At 40.1% G+C, this 12,429-nt stretch overlaps 1 protein-coding gene across 14 annotated transcripts in view; it reads left to right on the top strand.

Annotated features, from left to right (window-relative positions):
* The window catches only part of SMARCA2 (SWI/SNF related, matrix associated, actin dependent regulator of chromatin, subfamily a, member 2), a 179,626-nt gene extending 167,555 nt beyond the window's left edge, over positions 1-12,071 (top strand). For 12 of the 14 annotated variants that reach the window (XM_057298775.2, XM_034967063.3, XM_034967067.3 and 9 more), the window contains 5 exons: positions 22-127; positions 604-705; positions 4,548-4,680; positions 9,736-9,878; positions 11,195-12,071. In XM_057298775.2, coding sequence (XP_057154758.1) covers positions 22-127; positions 604-705; positions 4,548-4,680; positions 9,736-9,878; positions 11,195-11,230 — 520 coding nt within the window. In that variant the 3' untranslated portion in view covers positions 11,231-12,071. The remainder of the gene's footprint in view (positions 1-21; positions 128-603; positions 706-4,547; positions 4,681-9,735; positions 9,879-11,194) is intronic. The other 2 variants (XM_063594038.1, XM_063594037.1) reach the window with 1 other exon arrangement.
* The last annotated feature ends 358 nt before the right edge of the window (positions 12,072-12,429 follow it).

Here is a 12,429-nt window from a genome sequence, read left to right as displayed (position 1 = left end):
TTTGTTTCACCCATCCTACAGTTCGGGGCGACAGCTCAGTGAAGTCTTCATTCAGTTACCTTCAAGGAAAGAATTACCAGAATACTATGAATTAATTAGGAAGCCAGTGGATTTCAAAAAAATAAAGGTAGATATTTTGTTTACCAACTTCATTCTTCAAGTAAATAAAGGAGCAGTGTAAAGTCATTGAAATGGTTGTAGTTGGAGCTGACCGCCACTGATGCGTACCCAGGGCTCGCCACAGGAAAGGTTGGGATGTCCTTGTGCTTTTCCGTGAGTGTTACTTAATCATGTTGAGAGCTCATGTTATATTGCATTTTATTGAAGAGCTTTCAGGCTCCCTGCTCCCTGCTCCCCCTGCCCACATTATTGCTCTTCTCGTTTCCCATCATATGCTCCTCCTTGGCAAAAGGAATGACAGTGGGAGTGGGAGGGTGGACTTGGTGAATGGCGCCCCCTGGGGTTATGCAGTCCCAGATCCCTGGCAGGGCTTTATGCTGTGAAGACAAAGGGAAAATCAGGCTTTGTTAACTAAGTAATGATCGCTGAATTTTCCTCTCCCTCTTTTTTTTTTTCCTCCATTTTCTGCAAAATTTCCATCAGGAAAGGATTCGTAATCATAAGTACCGGAGCCTAGGCGACCTGGAGAAGGATGTCATGCTTCTCTGTCACAACGCTCAGACGTTCAACCTGGAGGGATCCCAGGTCTGTCTTAAGTTGTCTAAAAGTTCTTAACTGTAAATGTGCCCATTGTTCTTTCTAAGTAAAATATTTCATTTTCTACCTTTTGAATCATTGCTACTGGCAGAAGAAAAATAACTAAAAGCCTATGTTCCTTGCTACCTGTGTAAGAAAATAGAGGCTTTGGCATCTTCAAATTACCTTTGTACCACAGCTGTGCTAGCGCCTACTCACACTTCTTTTCAAAGCTTATATTCTTTTTTTTTTTTTTTTTTTTTTCCTTTTTTGAGGCAGAATTTCACTGTCTCCCAGGCTGGAGTGCAGTGGTGCCTTCTCGGCTCATGGCAACCTCCGCCTCCCAGGTTCAAGCCATTCTTCTGCTCTCAGCCTCCCAAGTACCTGGGATTACAGGCACCCACCACCATGCCTGGCTGATTTTTGTATTTTTAGTACAGATGGAGTTTCACCATGTTGGCCAGGCTGGTCTTCAACTCCTGACCTCAGGTGATCCGCCTGCCTCGGCCTCCCAAAGTGTTGGGATTACAGGCGTGAGCCACCACACCCAGCCTCAAAGCATATATTTTTTTTTTCGAGATGGAGTCTCGCCCAGGCTGGAGTGCAGTGGCATGATCTCGGCTCACTGCAACTTCCACCTCCCTGGTTCAAGGGATTCTCCTGCCTTAGCCTCCTGAGTAGCTGGGATTACAGGCATGTGCCACCACGCCAGGCAAATTTTTGTATTTTTAGTAGAGACGGGGTTTCACCATGTTGGCCAGGCTGGTCTTGAACTCCTGACTTCAGGTGATCTGCCCACCTCGGCCTCCCAAAGTGCTGGGATTACAGGTGTGCACCACTGTGCCAGGCCTCAAAGCTTATATTCTAATTAGAGGAGGGATTCAAGTAAATCATTGAAGGTAATGCTGAAAGGCTGGCAGTACCATTTTTGCTTTTTTGGAGATTGTATATTTGATTATGTTTACCTTTATTTTTCTGATTGTACTCTTGAATCAGGAGCTGAAACTACTAGAATTTAAGACAAAACAAACTATAGGAAAAAAAGAAACACTGCCTCTAATTGCTTTTTAATCCTTTTTATCAGCCCAGTTGCAATTCTCTTTACTCCCCTTCTCCACAGTCAACAATTCTAAGAGTATATAAATGAACTGAATTTATTAAAATAACCAAGGGGAGGGCACTTTCATTTTAATTACACCTCAATTACTGTCACCTTATGTAGGATTTTTTTTCCTGTCTGTATTTCTGGCCTGATGCCTTCAGACCCATGAAGAAGAAAGAAAAAGACAAAGATGTACCCCTCAACCAATGCAGTGTCAAACCACCTTTAAATTCCTTAAGCCTGTTTCCTGATCATACCCTTGTGCCTGCACATCAATTTCAGTCATCAAACAGGAGAATAGAGAAATCTTCAGAATGTGCCTTGAACAGACTTAAACATTTCCAAGTTAATATTAGTAGTATCTTGACCAAAACAGGAGGTCTTGAAAGCAAGCCTTCTGTTACTCAAGACACTCTCCAAGGAAAAAGTTAAGCTTGAAGCCAGGACATAGAAAATAGAAGAATCAACAAAGAAGGTTTTGTGAATGACAGTTTGTTTTAGTCTCTGGATAGATATTTGGATTCTTTATGTCAATATGGCATTATTATGATATACATCCAGTCCTTTTTTCTACAACCTTCCTGTCTGTTTTCACTCTGACTGTCTCACAACTGAAATACGGTGTTAAGTGGCCTCTTGACTGGTTTCTCCCCCAGGCCATCTGGACACTAATTTGTCTTTCTCTAGCCACCTTCCTATCCTGTTCATTTACTGCCTCTCTTCCCAACCTTTGAGGTTCCCCTGCACTGTCTAGAATGAATTTCATCTCTGTAGACTGCTTGCTGAGGTCTAACGTAAGTCTTTAGCTTCATCTGCTACTCCTCAATCTAAACAGCCCATAGTCCATTCAGACTGATACTATGATCACCTGCTTCCCCAGTTACATTTCTTTTACTCTTTAAGATCATTCTAGACTCACATGCAGTTGTAAGATACAGTACAGAGAGATTCTGTGTACCTTTTACTTCTCAAGATGGAAACATCTTGCAAAACATAGGATAATATCTTTTTTTTTTGAGATGGAGTCTCACTCTGTTGCCCAGGCTGGAGTGCAGTGGTGCCATCTCGGCTCGCTGCAACCTCTGCCTCCTGGGTTCAAGCAATTCTTCTGCCTCAGCCTCCCGAGTAGCTGGGATTAAGGCGTGCACCACGATGCCCGGCTAATTTTTGTATTTTTTTTTAGTAGAGATGGGGGTTTCACCATGTTGGCCAGGCTGGTCTCGAACTCCTGACCTCGTGATCTACCCACCTCAGCCTCCTAAAGTGCTAGGATTACAGGCGTGAGTACCACACCTGGCCCAAGACAATATCTTAAGCAGAAAATTGACATCAATACAATCCCAGATGCATCTCTTTTATTCTTGCCTCCTCATCTTTCTCATTTGTTTTCCTTTCTAAAAAGCCCCTCATTGCTCACCGCTGAAGGAATTCTTCTCACCTTTAAGATCCAGCTCAACTCTGATGTCTCTGGAAAATTCTGCCCTGATGGTCCCATCCTATCTCTCTCTCGCGCGGGTCCTTTGTTCTGTCATACTCATACTCACTGCCTATATTGTTCATTTGGTGCAAACTGCAATTTGCGCAGTCACTTTTTTGAACGAGTAGGTCTTCTTTACAATAGAAGGAATATGTTCCTAAAGAGCAGGGGTTGTTTTATTTTCCTTTAAATTTTTAAAACATTGTGATTGATAGACATAACAAAATTTATCATAATTTTTCAGTATACAGTTCAGTAGTGTTAAGTATATTCACATTGATGGGCAACAGTTCTTTAGAACTTTTTTATCTTGCAACTCTGAAACTGTGTGCCTGTGAATAACTCTCATCTCCTCCTTCCCCCAGCCCCTGGCAACCACCATGGCACTTTCTGTTTCTATGAATTTGCCTATTTTAGATACTTCGTATAAGTAGAATCATAGAGTACTTGTCTTTTTGTGACTGGCTCATGCACTTATGGACTTAGCATAATATCCTCCAGTTACAGGATTTCCTTCCTTTTTAAGACTGAATAATATTCCATTAAATGTATAGACTATACTTGCTTATCCACTCATCATTTGTCGATGGACCCTTGGGTTGCTTCCACCTCTTGGCTATTGTGAATAATGCCGCTAGGAACATGGGTGTGCCAATGTCTTTTCAAGACGCCTCTTGTGATTCTTTATATACCCAGAAGTGGGGCTGCTGGATCATATAGTAGTTCTATTTTCAATTTTTTGAGGAAGAGGACCATTTTTGAACTTACCTCTTTCAGCACCTACCCAGGGCCATGCTCAGACATGTGTATCCATTAAAAATAGAGTGTTGTTGGGATAAGTATCGGCTGCTACTGATAAACTCAGTAATAAGGAGTAGCCCCCGCTTGCTAGGGGCACTGCATTTTAAAGAAGATTGCTTTACCACAGTCTTACTACAGCATTTGGTAGAACAATTCAAATAAGAAACGTGGTTTTAAAAAATACCATTTTCGTTGTCCAATATGAGGATATTTTATCTACTATTCTCCAAGCATCCATGCACTTTGAAATAATTTCAGCTGCATTTGGACTTTCTCTATGAAGGTATATGTCTGTATTTGGGCTTGGCGTTTTGCTACTGGGTTTTCATGTGGGCATAAAAGCTAACGGTGACATTTCTACTAAAATTCATATAAATTAAGCTGGTGTATTGCATAAGGAAGAGTTCACTGCCATGGTAAATCTTAGGCCCTCAGCTTGCAGTTTTAACAGATGCTCCTTTGACCATTTAGATCTATGAAGACTCCATCGTCTTACAGTCAGTGTTTAAGAGTGCCCGGCAGAAAATTGCCAAAGAGGAAGAGAGTGAGGATGAAAGCAATGAAGAGGAGGAAGAGGAAGATGAAGAAGAGTCAGAGTCCGAGGGTAAGCCCAGACATTCGGGTCCTCTACATCTTTGCCCCTCCTCACCTGCATAGCTGTCTCCACAGATGTTCACAGAAGACTTTAGAGTGGGGCAGATCTGGATTGGAGCCCTTATTCCACTTTGTCCTTGCTGGGCAACCGGTGGCCATGTCCTTATCCCTGCTCATGCTCAGTTTTCTCATCTATAAAACTGAGGTCATAAAAATGACCTCCAAGCATGTAAAATGTTTAGCATAGGCCGGGCTCCTAGCAAACACTGTTTTATTTCTTTTATTTATTTATTTTTGAGACAGGGTCTCACTCTGTCACCCAGGCCGGAGTGCAGTGGCATGATCTTAGCTCACTGCAACCTCCGCCTCCCAGGTTCAAGTGATTCACCTGCCTCAGCCTCCCGAGTAGCTGGAATTACAGGCATGTGCCACCACGCCCGGCTAATTTTTATATTTTTAGTAGAGATGGAGTGTCACCATGTTGGCAAGGCTGGTCTCAAACTCCTGGCCTCACGTGATCCACCCGCCTCGGCCTCCCAAAGTGCTGGGATTATAGGCACAAGCTGCCACACCTGACCTGCAAACACTTTCTGAATGTTGCCTTTGAATATTAGCCTACTACACGTTTTCTACAACACTGCTGCTAATGCCACCTGTCTTCTATTCTTTACCATGGTGGTTCTCAGACCTGGAGGGCTTGAAGAATATGCCAGTGTTTGATCCAGTAGAATCCATATTTCTGGCAAATTCCCAGGGGGAACTGATGATGTTGGGCCAAGGACCACACCTTGAGAATCACAGCTTTAGAAAATAATTGTCAAACTGAGTTGGAACTGTGCATTTTGCATAGAATTTTTTTTTTTTTGCCAGGGGAAGAGGGGTGATGACAGGGTACTGTCTTTATTTAAAATGTTGATATTTTGTTTATCATGGATTTGGGGGGCATTAATTTGGGTTTTTAAAATATTACCTTTTAGGATATTAGTTGATGCCCCCTTAAATTTTACACCCAAGGTGAGTGCCTCCATTGTTTTACCCTAGTTCCAGCCCTGACTGATAACCCAAATATTCCAAAGGTTAAGGGTGCTGTCAGAAGTTGAAAATTTCTTCTTAGTGAGGCGTGTTGGCTCACAACTATAATCCGAGCACTCTGGGAGGCTGAGGCAGAAGGATAGCTTGAGGCTAGGAGTTCAAGACCAGCCTGGATAACATAGCAAGACCCTATCTCTACAAAAATTTTTGTAAAAAGAAATAGCCAAGTGTGGTGGCACGTGTCTATAGTCCCAGCTGCTCAGGAAGCTGAGGCAGGAGGATTGCTTAGTCTAGGTGTTCAAGGCTGCAGTGAGCTATGATCATACCGCTGCCCTCCAGCCTGGGCAACAGAACAAAACTCTATCTAAAAAAAAATTTTTAAATATAATAAATATTTTAAAACATAAAATTTCTTCTTTCCTATGTGTGTCTTCACCCTATACCTCTCAAAGTACTAAAACCTATGTTTTACAGTATAAGCCGAGCCTGGTGGCTCATGCCTGTAATCCCAGCACTTTGGGAAGCTGAGGTGGCTGGATCACTTGAAGTCACCAGTTTGAGACAAGCCTGATCAATATATTCATAATAAGTACAAAAATCATGCCACAAAACAGTGTGCTATGTTTTTATAAACAAATTTATGTGTAGAAAAAAAGGTAACGTCTCAAAATATTACATGTATGTAGAGATATAGAATTACACGTTTTTTACCTTTTAAAATATATTAAAAGTATAGACATGCTTTTAAAAAATTATTAGGTTTCTAATGACATGTTAATACAGATGATTTGGAAAATGTAATGATTTTTGTACTTATTATGAACACTTTCCATGGCAATGAGGGTTTTTCTACAGCAACATATATTAATATGTATAATATATATTAACATTCATTAATGAATGTTAATGTATAATATATATTAACATTCATTAATGAATGTGAATGTACTGTAACGTGTTAATTATACTCTGTTAATCAGGCTGTTTCCCAATAATGCTGTCCTGAGCATTTTACCCATAGATTATTGAAAAGATGTAAAATGTATGTGATGTATACACATTGCCACAGAGAATGGAGTTTCCATTCTTGCCCTCAACATACATAAGCGACTCTTTCCCAACATCATTTTCTATTATCTATATTCTAGTTAGTGATTCTGCCTTTTATTTTTCTAGTTAGTGATTCTGCCTTTTATTTGTTATGAATTTAAACTGTCCCAAATTCATGTAGTTATTCCTTTGTTCTAGCATTTGAATACATCTGCATCATCTATTTTAGCTATATATTTCATTATTTTAGAGCCAGATTTCTAATCTGTTTTCAAAGAGCTGCTCTCTTACCCCATCCATCAATTTAGTTTAATTTCTCAAGCCTTGGTATATTAATTTTCTATTGCTGCTATAACAAATTACCACAAATTTAGTGACGTTAATACAACACAAACTTATTACCTCTTGTGGGTCACAGATTCAGCATGAGTCTCCCTGGACTAAGATCAATGTGTCAGCAGCCTGCATTCCTTTCTGGATGCTCTAGATGGGAATCCCATTTCCTTGTTCATCCTGGTTTGTTCATCCTGGTTCTTAGCAGAGTTCAATTTCTTGTGTTTGTAGAAACAAAGTTCCCACTTTCTTGCTGGCTGCCAGTGGAAGGCTGTTCCCAACAGTGTTCTTTGGCTCATTGCCTCCCCACCCCTACCCCTTGTTCCAACTTTAAAGCCAGCAATGACAGGTACAGTCCTTCTCATGTTGTGTCTCCATGAATCTCTCTTTTGCCTCTTCCTCTTCCACTTTTAAGGATGCAGATGATTAGATTGGGCCCACCTGGATAATCCACTATAATTTCCCCATCTCAAGGTCAGACAATTAACAGTCTAAAATCCCTTTTGCCATGTAATATAACACATTCAGAGGTTCTTGGATTAGGATATGGACATCTTGTGAGGAGATGATATTCTGTCCACACTTGGTAGCTAGAACTTTTCATAGGTGCATATGGTTGTATCATAAAACCTTAGGGAGCTGTTTATAGGGCTCACCTAATGGTCCAGTTTATTAGCCTGCTTGTCCATAGTCTGTCAGGTGGGTTTTTTGGAGAGACATATCCACTGACGCATGCCTGACAGCATTAGAGTGCGCCACACTCCAAGGCACATTTAGATTATGCTCTCAAGGATACATTTTCTTACCCCTACTGCCTGTCTTCTGCCCATTCATTTCCCATACTCCTGTGTCAGGGAGAGCCCACACCTGTATAAATGGACATATTTCACTTTGTCTTTCCACACTGTTTAGAAATGCCCATTATGACTGGCTTCTTTCATCTATTTCTTTAGACGTCCTACATCTTTCCATTTTCATTAGTAGGTAGGCCTTTTCATCTCCAGTCTCTTCTTCTTCTCCTAAGTTACTCCACCCAAAGCAAAGGGCCCCACCTTATAGCTTGTTAAGCAGCAAACAGTGGGTATAACAGATAGAAGCCTTGGCTAGGAGTACTATTTTGTGTACTAGGATTTGGGATGGAGGAAAGGCAAATGCTACCACCACACTTGAGTTCATAACAGCACAGCTCTCATCTCTTCTGTTAGCTTATGTTTCTGTGGGAGATTTTAGTTTTGGAAATATTTTGTGGGTCCCTCTACTTCGCAAAAGAAGTCTGAAACAAACACCCTCATCTCTAAGATTCCTTCTGGAGCTAGGATTCCCTCTATGACAACATCTATTTCTAGATGCCTTGAGACCCACCAAACATGGTAGTCTAGCAAAGCTGGCTTGAATGAGAGACCCACATTTTCAGTGCCTTCATCATCAAATACCAAAAATGGTATTCTGTGGATACCTATCCCAAATAACTACCATGGAGCAGATCGTCTTTGTTCCTTGGGATATGTACCTATATTTGTGATATTGTACCTTGAACTCTTCCAAGTGTTTCCATTGGTATCCCCAGAATAGTCCTGTGAAGGTGGAAATGAGTGCAGTCTTTCTGAAGGCTAATCTGACAGAGCACTGTTAGAAATTTACCATATGGACATGTCCACCATACCTCCCTCAAATTCTGCCAAGATACATTGAAATAGGTTCACAGCAGCTTTGTTTATACTAGCAAAAAAGGCAGCAAACTTCAGCCCTCATCATATGAGACTGATTAAATAAATTATAGTATACCATACGATGGAAAATTTTCAGGTATTTAAAAGAATTAGGCAGGTATGTATGAGGCTTGACCTATAAATATCCCACATATGTGAGTAAACAGCCAAGTGTAGAATATGGACATGTATAAAGATCCCTTTGGGATAACTATATAAAGAATTCAAGTATGTATGTGTGTATATATACTTACTTGAATTCTTTATATTCTATAGAGAGACTTTTATACAATATGTAGAATGACACACACACACACACACAGAGAAATGGATGTACTTGCAGGTATGGACATAAACATTTTTTTTCCTGGAAATAACTACCAGAAAGATAGTTATAGGGAAAGAGACTAGGAATGGGGGAAAGGAAGCATTCAAAAGTGTTTTCTTTTTACTTTCCATTTTGTACCTTTATGTTAAAAATATTATTGAACTATTTGAATTTTCTTTTTAAGTCAATGGAGTTATCTACATAGTAAAATTATTGGCCTTTAAACTCTTTACATTTATTTATATTTTTAATGTAAAAGTTCTATTAAATGATTGCCCAACACCTCCACAAGTAGGAAACACTTCCCCTCATTATCCTTGGTCAGCCATTGGGAGACAGGTAAAGGATCCAGCCCCACTGTCCTCCATGAGACCTCGGTCCCTCTTGTTGCCTGTTTAGCGTGACTATATCATTTATCTTCCAAAAGGAGACAGGTTGGCAAGTGAAAGGGGTCACTGACTAGACAGAACCACACCGAACAGGCATAAACCGGGAATGTTCTGGGCACTCTGGGATGTTTGTGTTGTCTGTAGGTTGGTGATAGTCTTACCACCTATACAAAGATCTCCTTGTGATTACTCACTGGTGTCTATTTCATTTGCTTTGGTTTTAGCAAAATCAGTCAAGGTGAAAATTAAGCTCAATAAAAAAGATGAGAAAGGCCGGGACAAAGGAAAAGGCAAGAAAAGGCCAAATCGAGGAAAAGCCAAACCTGTAGTGAGCGATTTTGACAGCGATGAGGAGCAGGATGAACGTGTAAGTGTAGCAGACTGGGACTGAAGGCGGAGACGCCCTCTCCCCTGCTTGCCGGCCTCTTGCATTTCCATGCCCCTTCAGCCTTTTCACTTTATTACCCAGGACTGGAAATGTCAGGATTTAGTGAGATTTCACTATTGAGGGATGTGAACAGAGCTGTATGATTTAGAACAAAGGACTGGGGGCTTTGTTTATTGCTTTTTTAATAGTCTTCAAAAATGAAAAACTACCAAATCAAGCTTCCCTTTCCCCCTTTTTAATCTTCCCACATGCTTTCTTATAAATATGGTTTTCCCCGTAGCCAGTTAATATTTTATCTGCATCACACCCAGCATGGTGCCTGGTACATAACAGTAGATTAGATGGAAGAATGAGAAAAACTGTTATGACGTCAGAGTTATTGGCTCGAGTTGCTACTTAAGGGACCATGTAAAAACTCAAAGGACTTTTTAAGTACCTAGGGGTGTTATTTTTCATATTTGAAAAATTCAATGAGCATCTATTGAGCCAGGCCTTGTAATAGGTACCTCCCTGTGTGGTAGCATATTAAATACTGATGTCGGCATCATGAGATAGATGTCACTCTCAAATAACATGTTATGCAAATGGTTAGGTTATGTGTGTTTTGCTACAGATCGCGTAGCAGAGGTGGAATTCGGACCCGAGTAGCATAACTCAGTCTAGTGTGCTCTGTCTGACTGGGCAGCAAGGTAGAAGAGTGGGCAGAAGCTCCTAATACCTTGCCTTTTGAAATACCCATCATTTCATCCATTCACTTTCCAGAGGATGGTTTCCTGGCACCCACATTATTTTCTTTCTGGAAAGATAAAGATAAATTTCCCTTTTCCTAGTTTGATTTTCCTTCAACACATTACCATTTTGGTAAAATTTCAGAATTATGATCTCACCCCAGCCTTAACCCTTGATGCAAGCATTTTCAAATACATTTAAAATACTGTATTTTCTTTAGGAGATGTCAAATGCAGGGTAATTTTTTTTTCTCCCATGAATTTTCTAAAACCTGGGGCTGAAAAAGAGAAAATATTAGCCATAAACCTTTCAAGCCAAAGTGAAAGGGCACAAACAATAGCTTAGAGGGTGGGCTTTTTGCTTTGGGGTTTTCAGTAAGAAAAACTTCTCAGCTTAGAGACTGTCGATGCCTCTTTAATGTGTTTCTGTCCTGCCACGGAAAGAGATTTGGCGGGTTGTTTCCAAAATGTCATTTTTTCCTACTGGCCTCTTGATGGTTTGTTGTTATATCTTCTTTTTCTTGCATGTGATGTTACTTCATTTTATCTTATTATTTTTACTTTTAGGAACAGTCAGAAGGAAGTGGGACGGATGATGAGTGATCAGTATGGACCTTTTTCCTTGGTAGAACTGAATTCCTTCCTCCCCTGTCTCATTTCTACCCAGTGAGTTCATTTGTCATATAGGCACTGGGTTGTTTCTATATCATCATCGTCTATAAACTAGCTTTAGGATAGTGCCAGACAAACATATGATATCATGGTGTAAAAAACACACACATACACAAATATTTGTAACATATTGTGACCAAATGGGCCTCAAAGATTCAGATTGAAACAAACAAAAAGCTTTTGATGGAAAATATGTGGGTGGATAGTATATTTCTATGGGTGGGTCTAATTTGGTAACGGTTTGATTGTGCCTGGTTTTATCACCTGTTCAGATGAGAAGATTTTTTTTGTCTTTTGTAGCACTGATAACCAGGAGAAGCCATGAAAAGTCACTGGTTATTTTATTTTTCATCAGGCAATTTTTGAGGTTTTTATTTGTTCGGTATTGTTTTTTTACACTGTGGTACATATAAGCAACTTTAATAGGTGATAAATGTACAGTAGTTAGATTTCACCTGCATATACATTTTTCCATTTTATGCTCTATGATCTGAACAAAAGCTTTTTGAATTGTATAAGATTTATGTCTACTGTAAACATTGCTTAATTTTTTTGCTCTTGATTTAAAAAAAAGTTTTGTTGAAAGCGCTATTGAATATTGCAATCTATATAGTGTATTGGATGGCTTCTTTTGTCACCCTGATCTCCTATGTTACCAATGTGTATCGTCTCCTTCTCCCTAAAGTGTACTTAATCTTTGCTTTCTTTGCACAATGTCTTTGGTTGCAAGTCATAAGCCTGAGGCAAATAAAATTCCAGTAATTTCGAAGAATGTGGTGTTGGTGCTTTCCTAATAAAGAAATAATTTAGCTTGACAAATGCAGCCTCTTTCTTTGAATTCTAATTCTAGAGGATTGAAACCCTTGTGCCTGAAGTGGCAGTTTTCTGCAGAGGGCTGCGCAGGCTCTTGCTACTGAACACTTGATAGGGAAAAAAAGAGAGAGGTTGAGAGAGCCAGTCTCCTTGAAGTGGTCCAGCTGTGTCCACCAGGGGAGCCTGTTGCACCCATGACTTTATTAAACAAACAGCAGAAGAGATGCTGCCATGGGACAAGCCATATGAAGTCCCTGCTCAGCCTTAAATTCTGTTTCTTAGTTGGAAAATCTGTATTGCTATTTATGCCTTTTGAT

The sequence above is a fragment of the Pan paniscus genome, chromosome 11, assembly GCF_029289425.2.
Source record: "Pan paniscus chromosome 11, NHGRI_mPanPan1-v2.0_pri, whole genome shotgun sequence".
NCBI lineage: Eukaryota > Metazoa > Chordata > Mammalia > Primates > Hominidae > Pan > Pan paniscus.
This window is presented reverse-complemented; position numbering and strand designations above follow the sequence as displayed.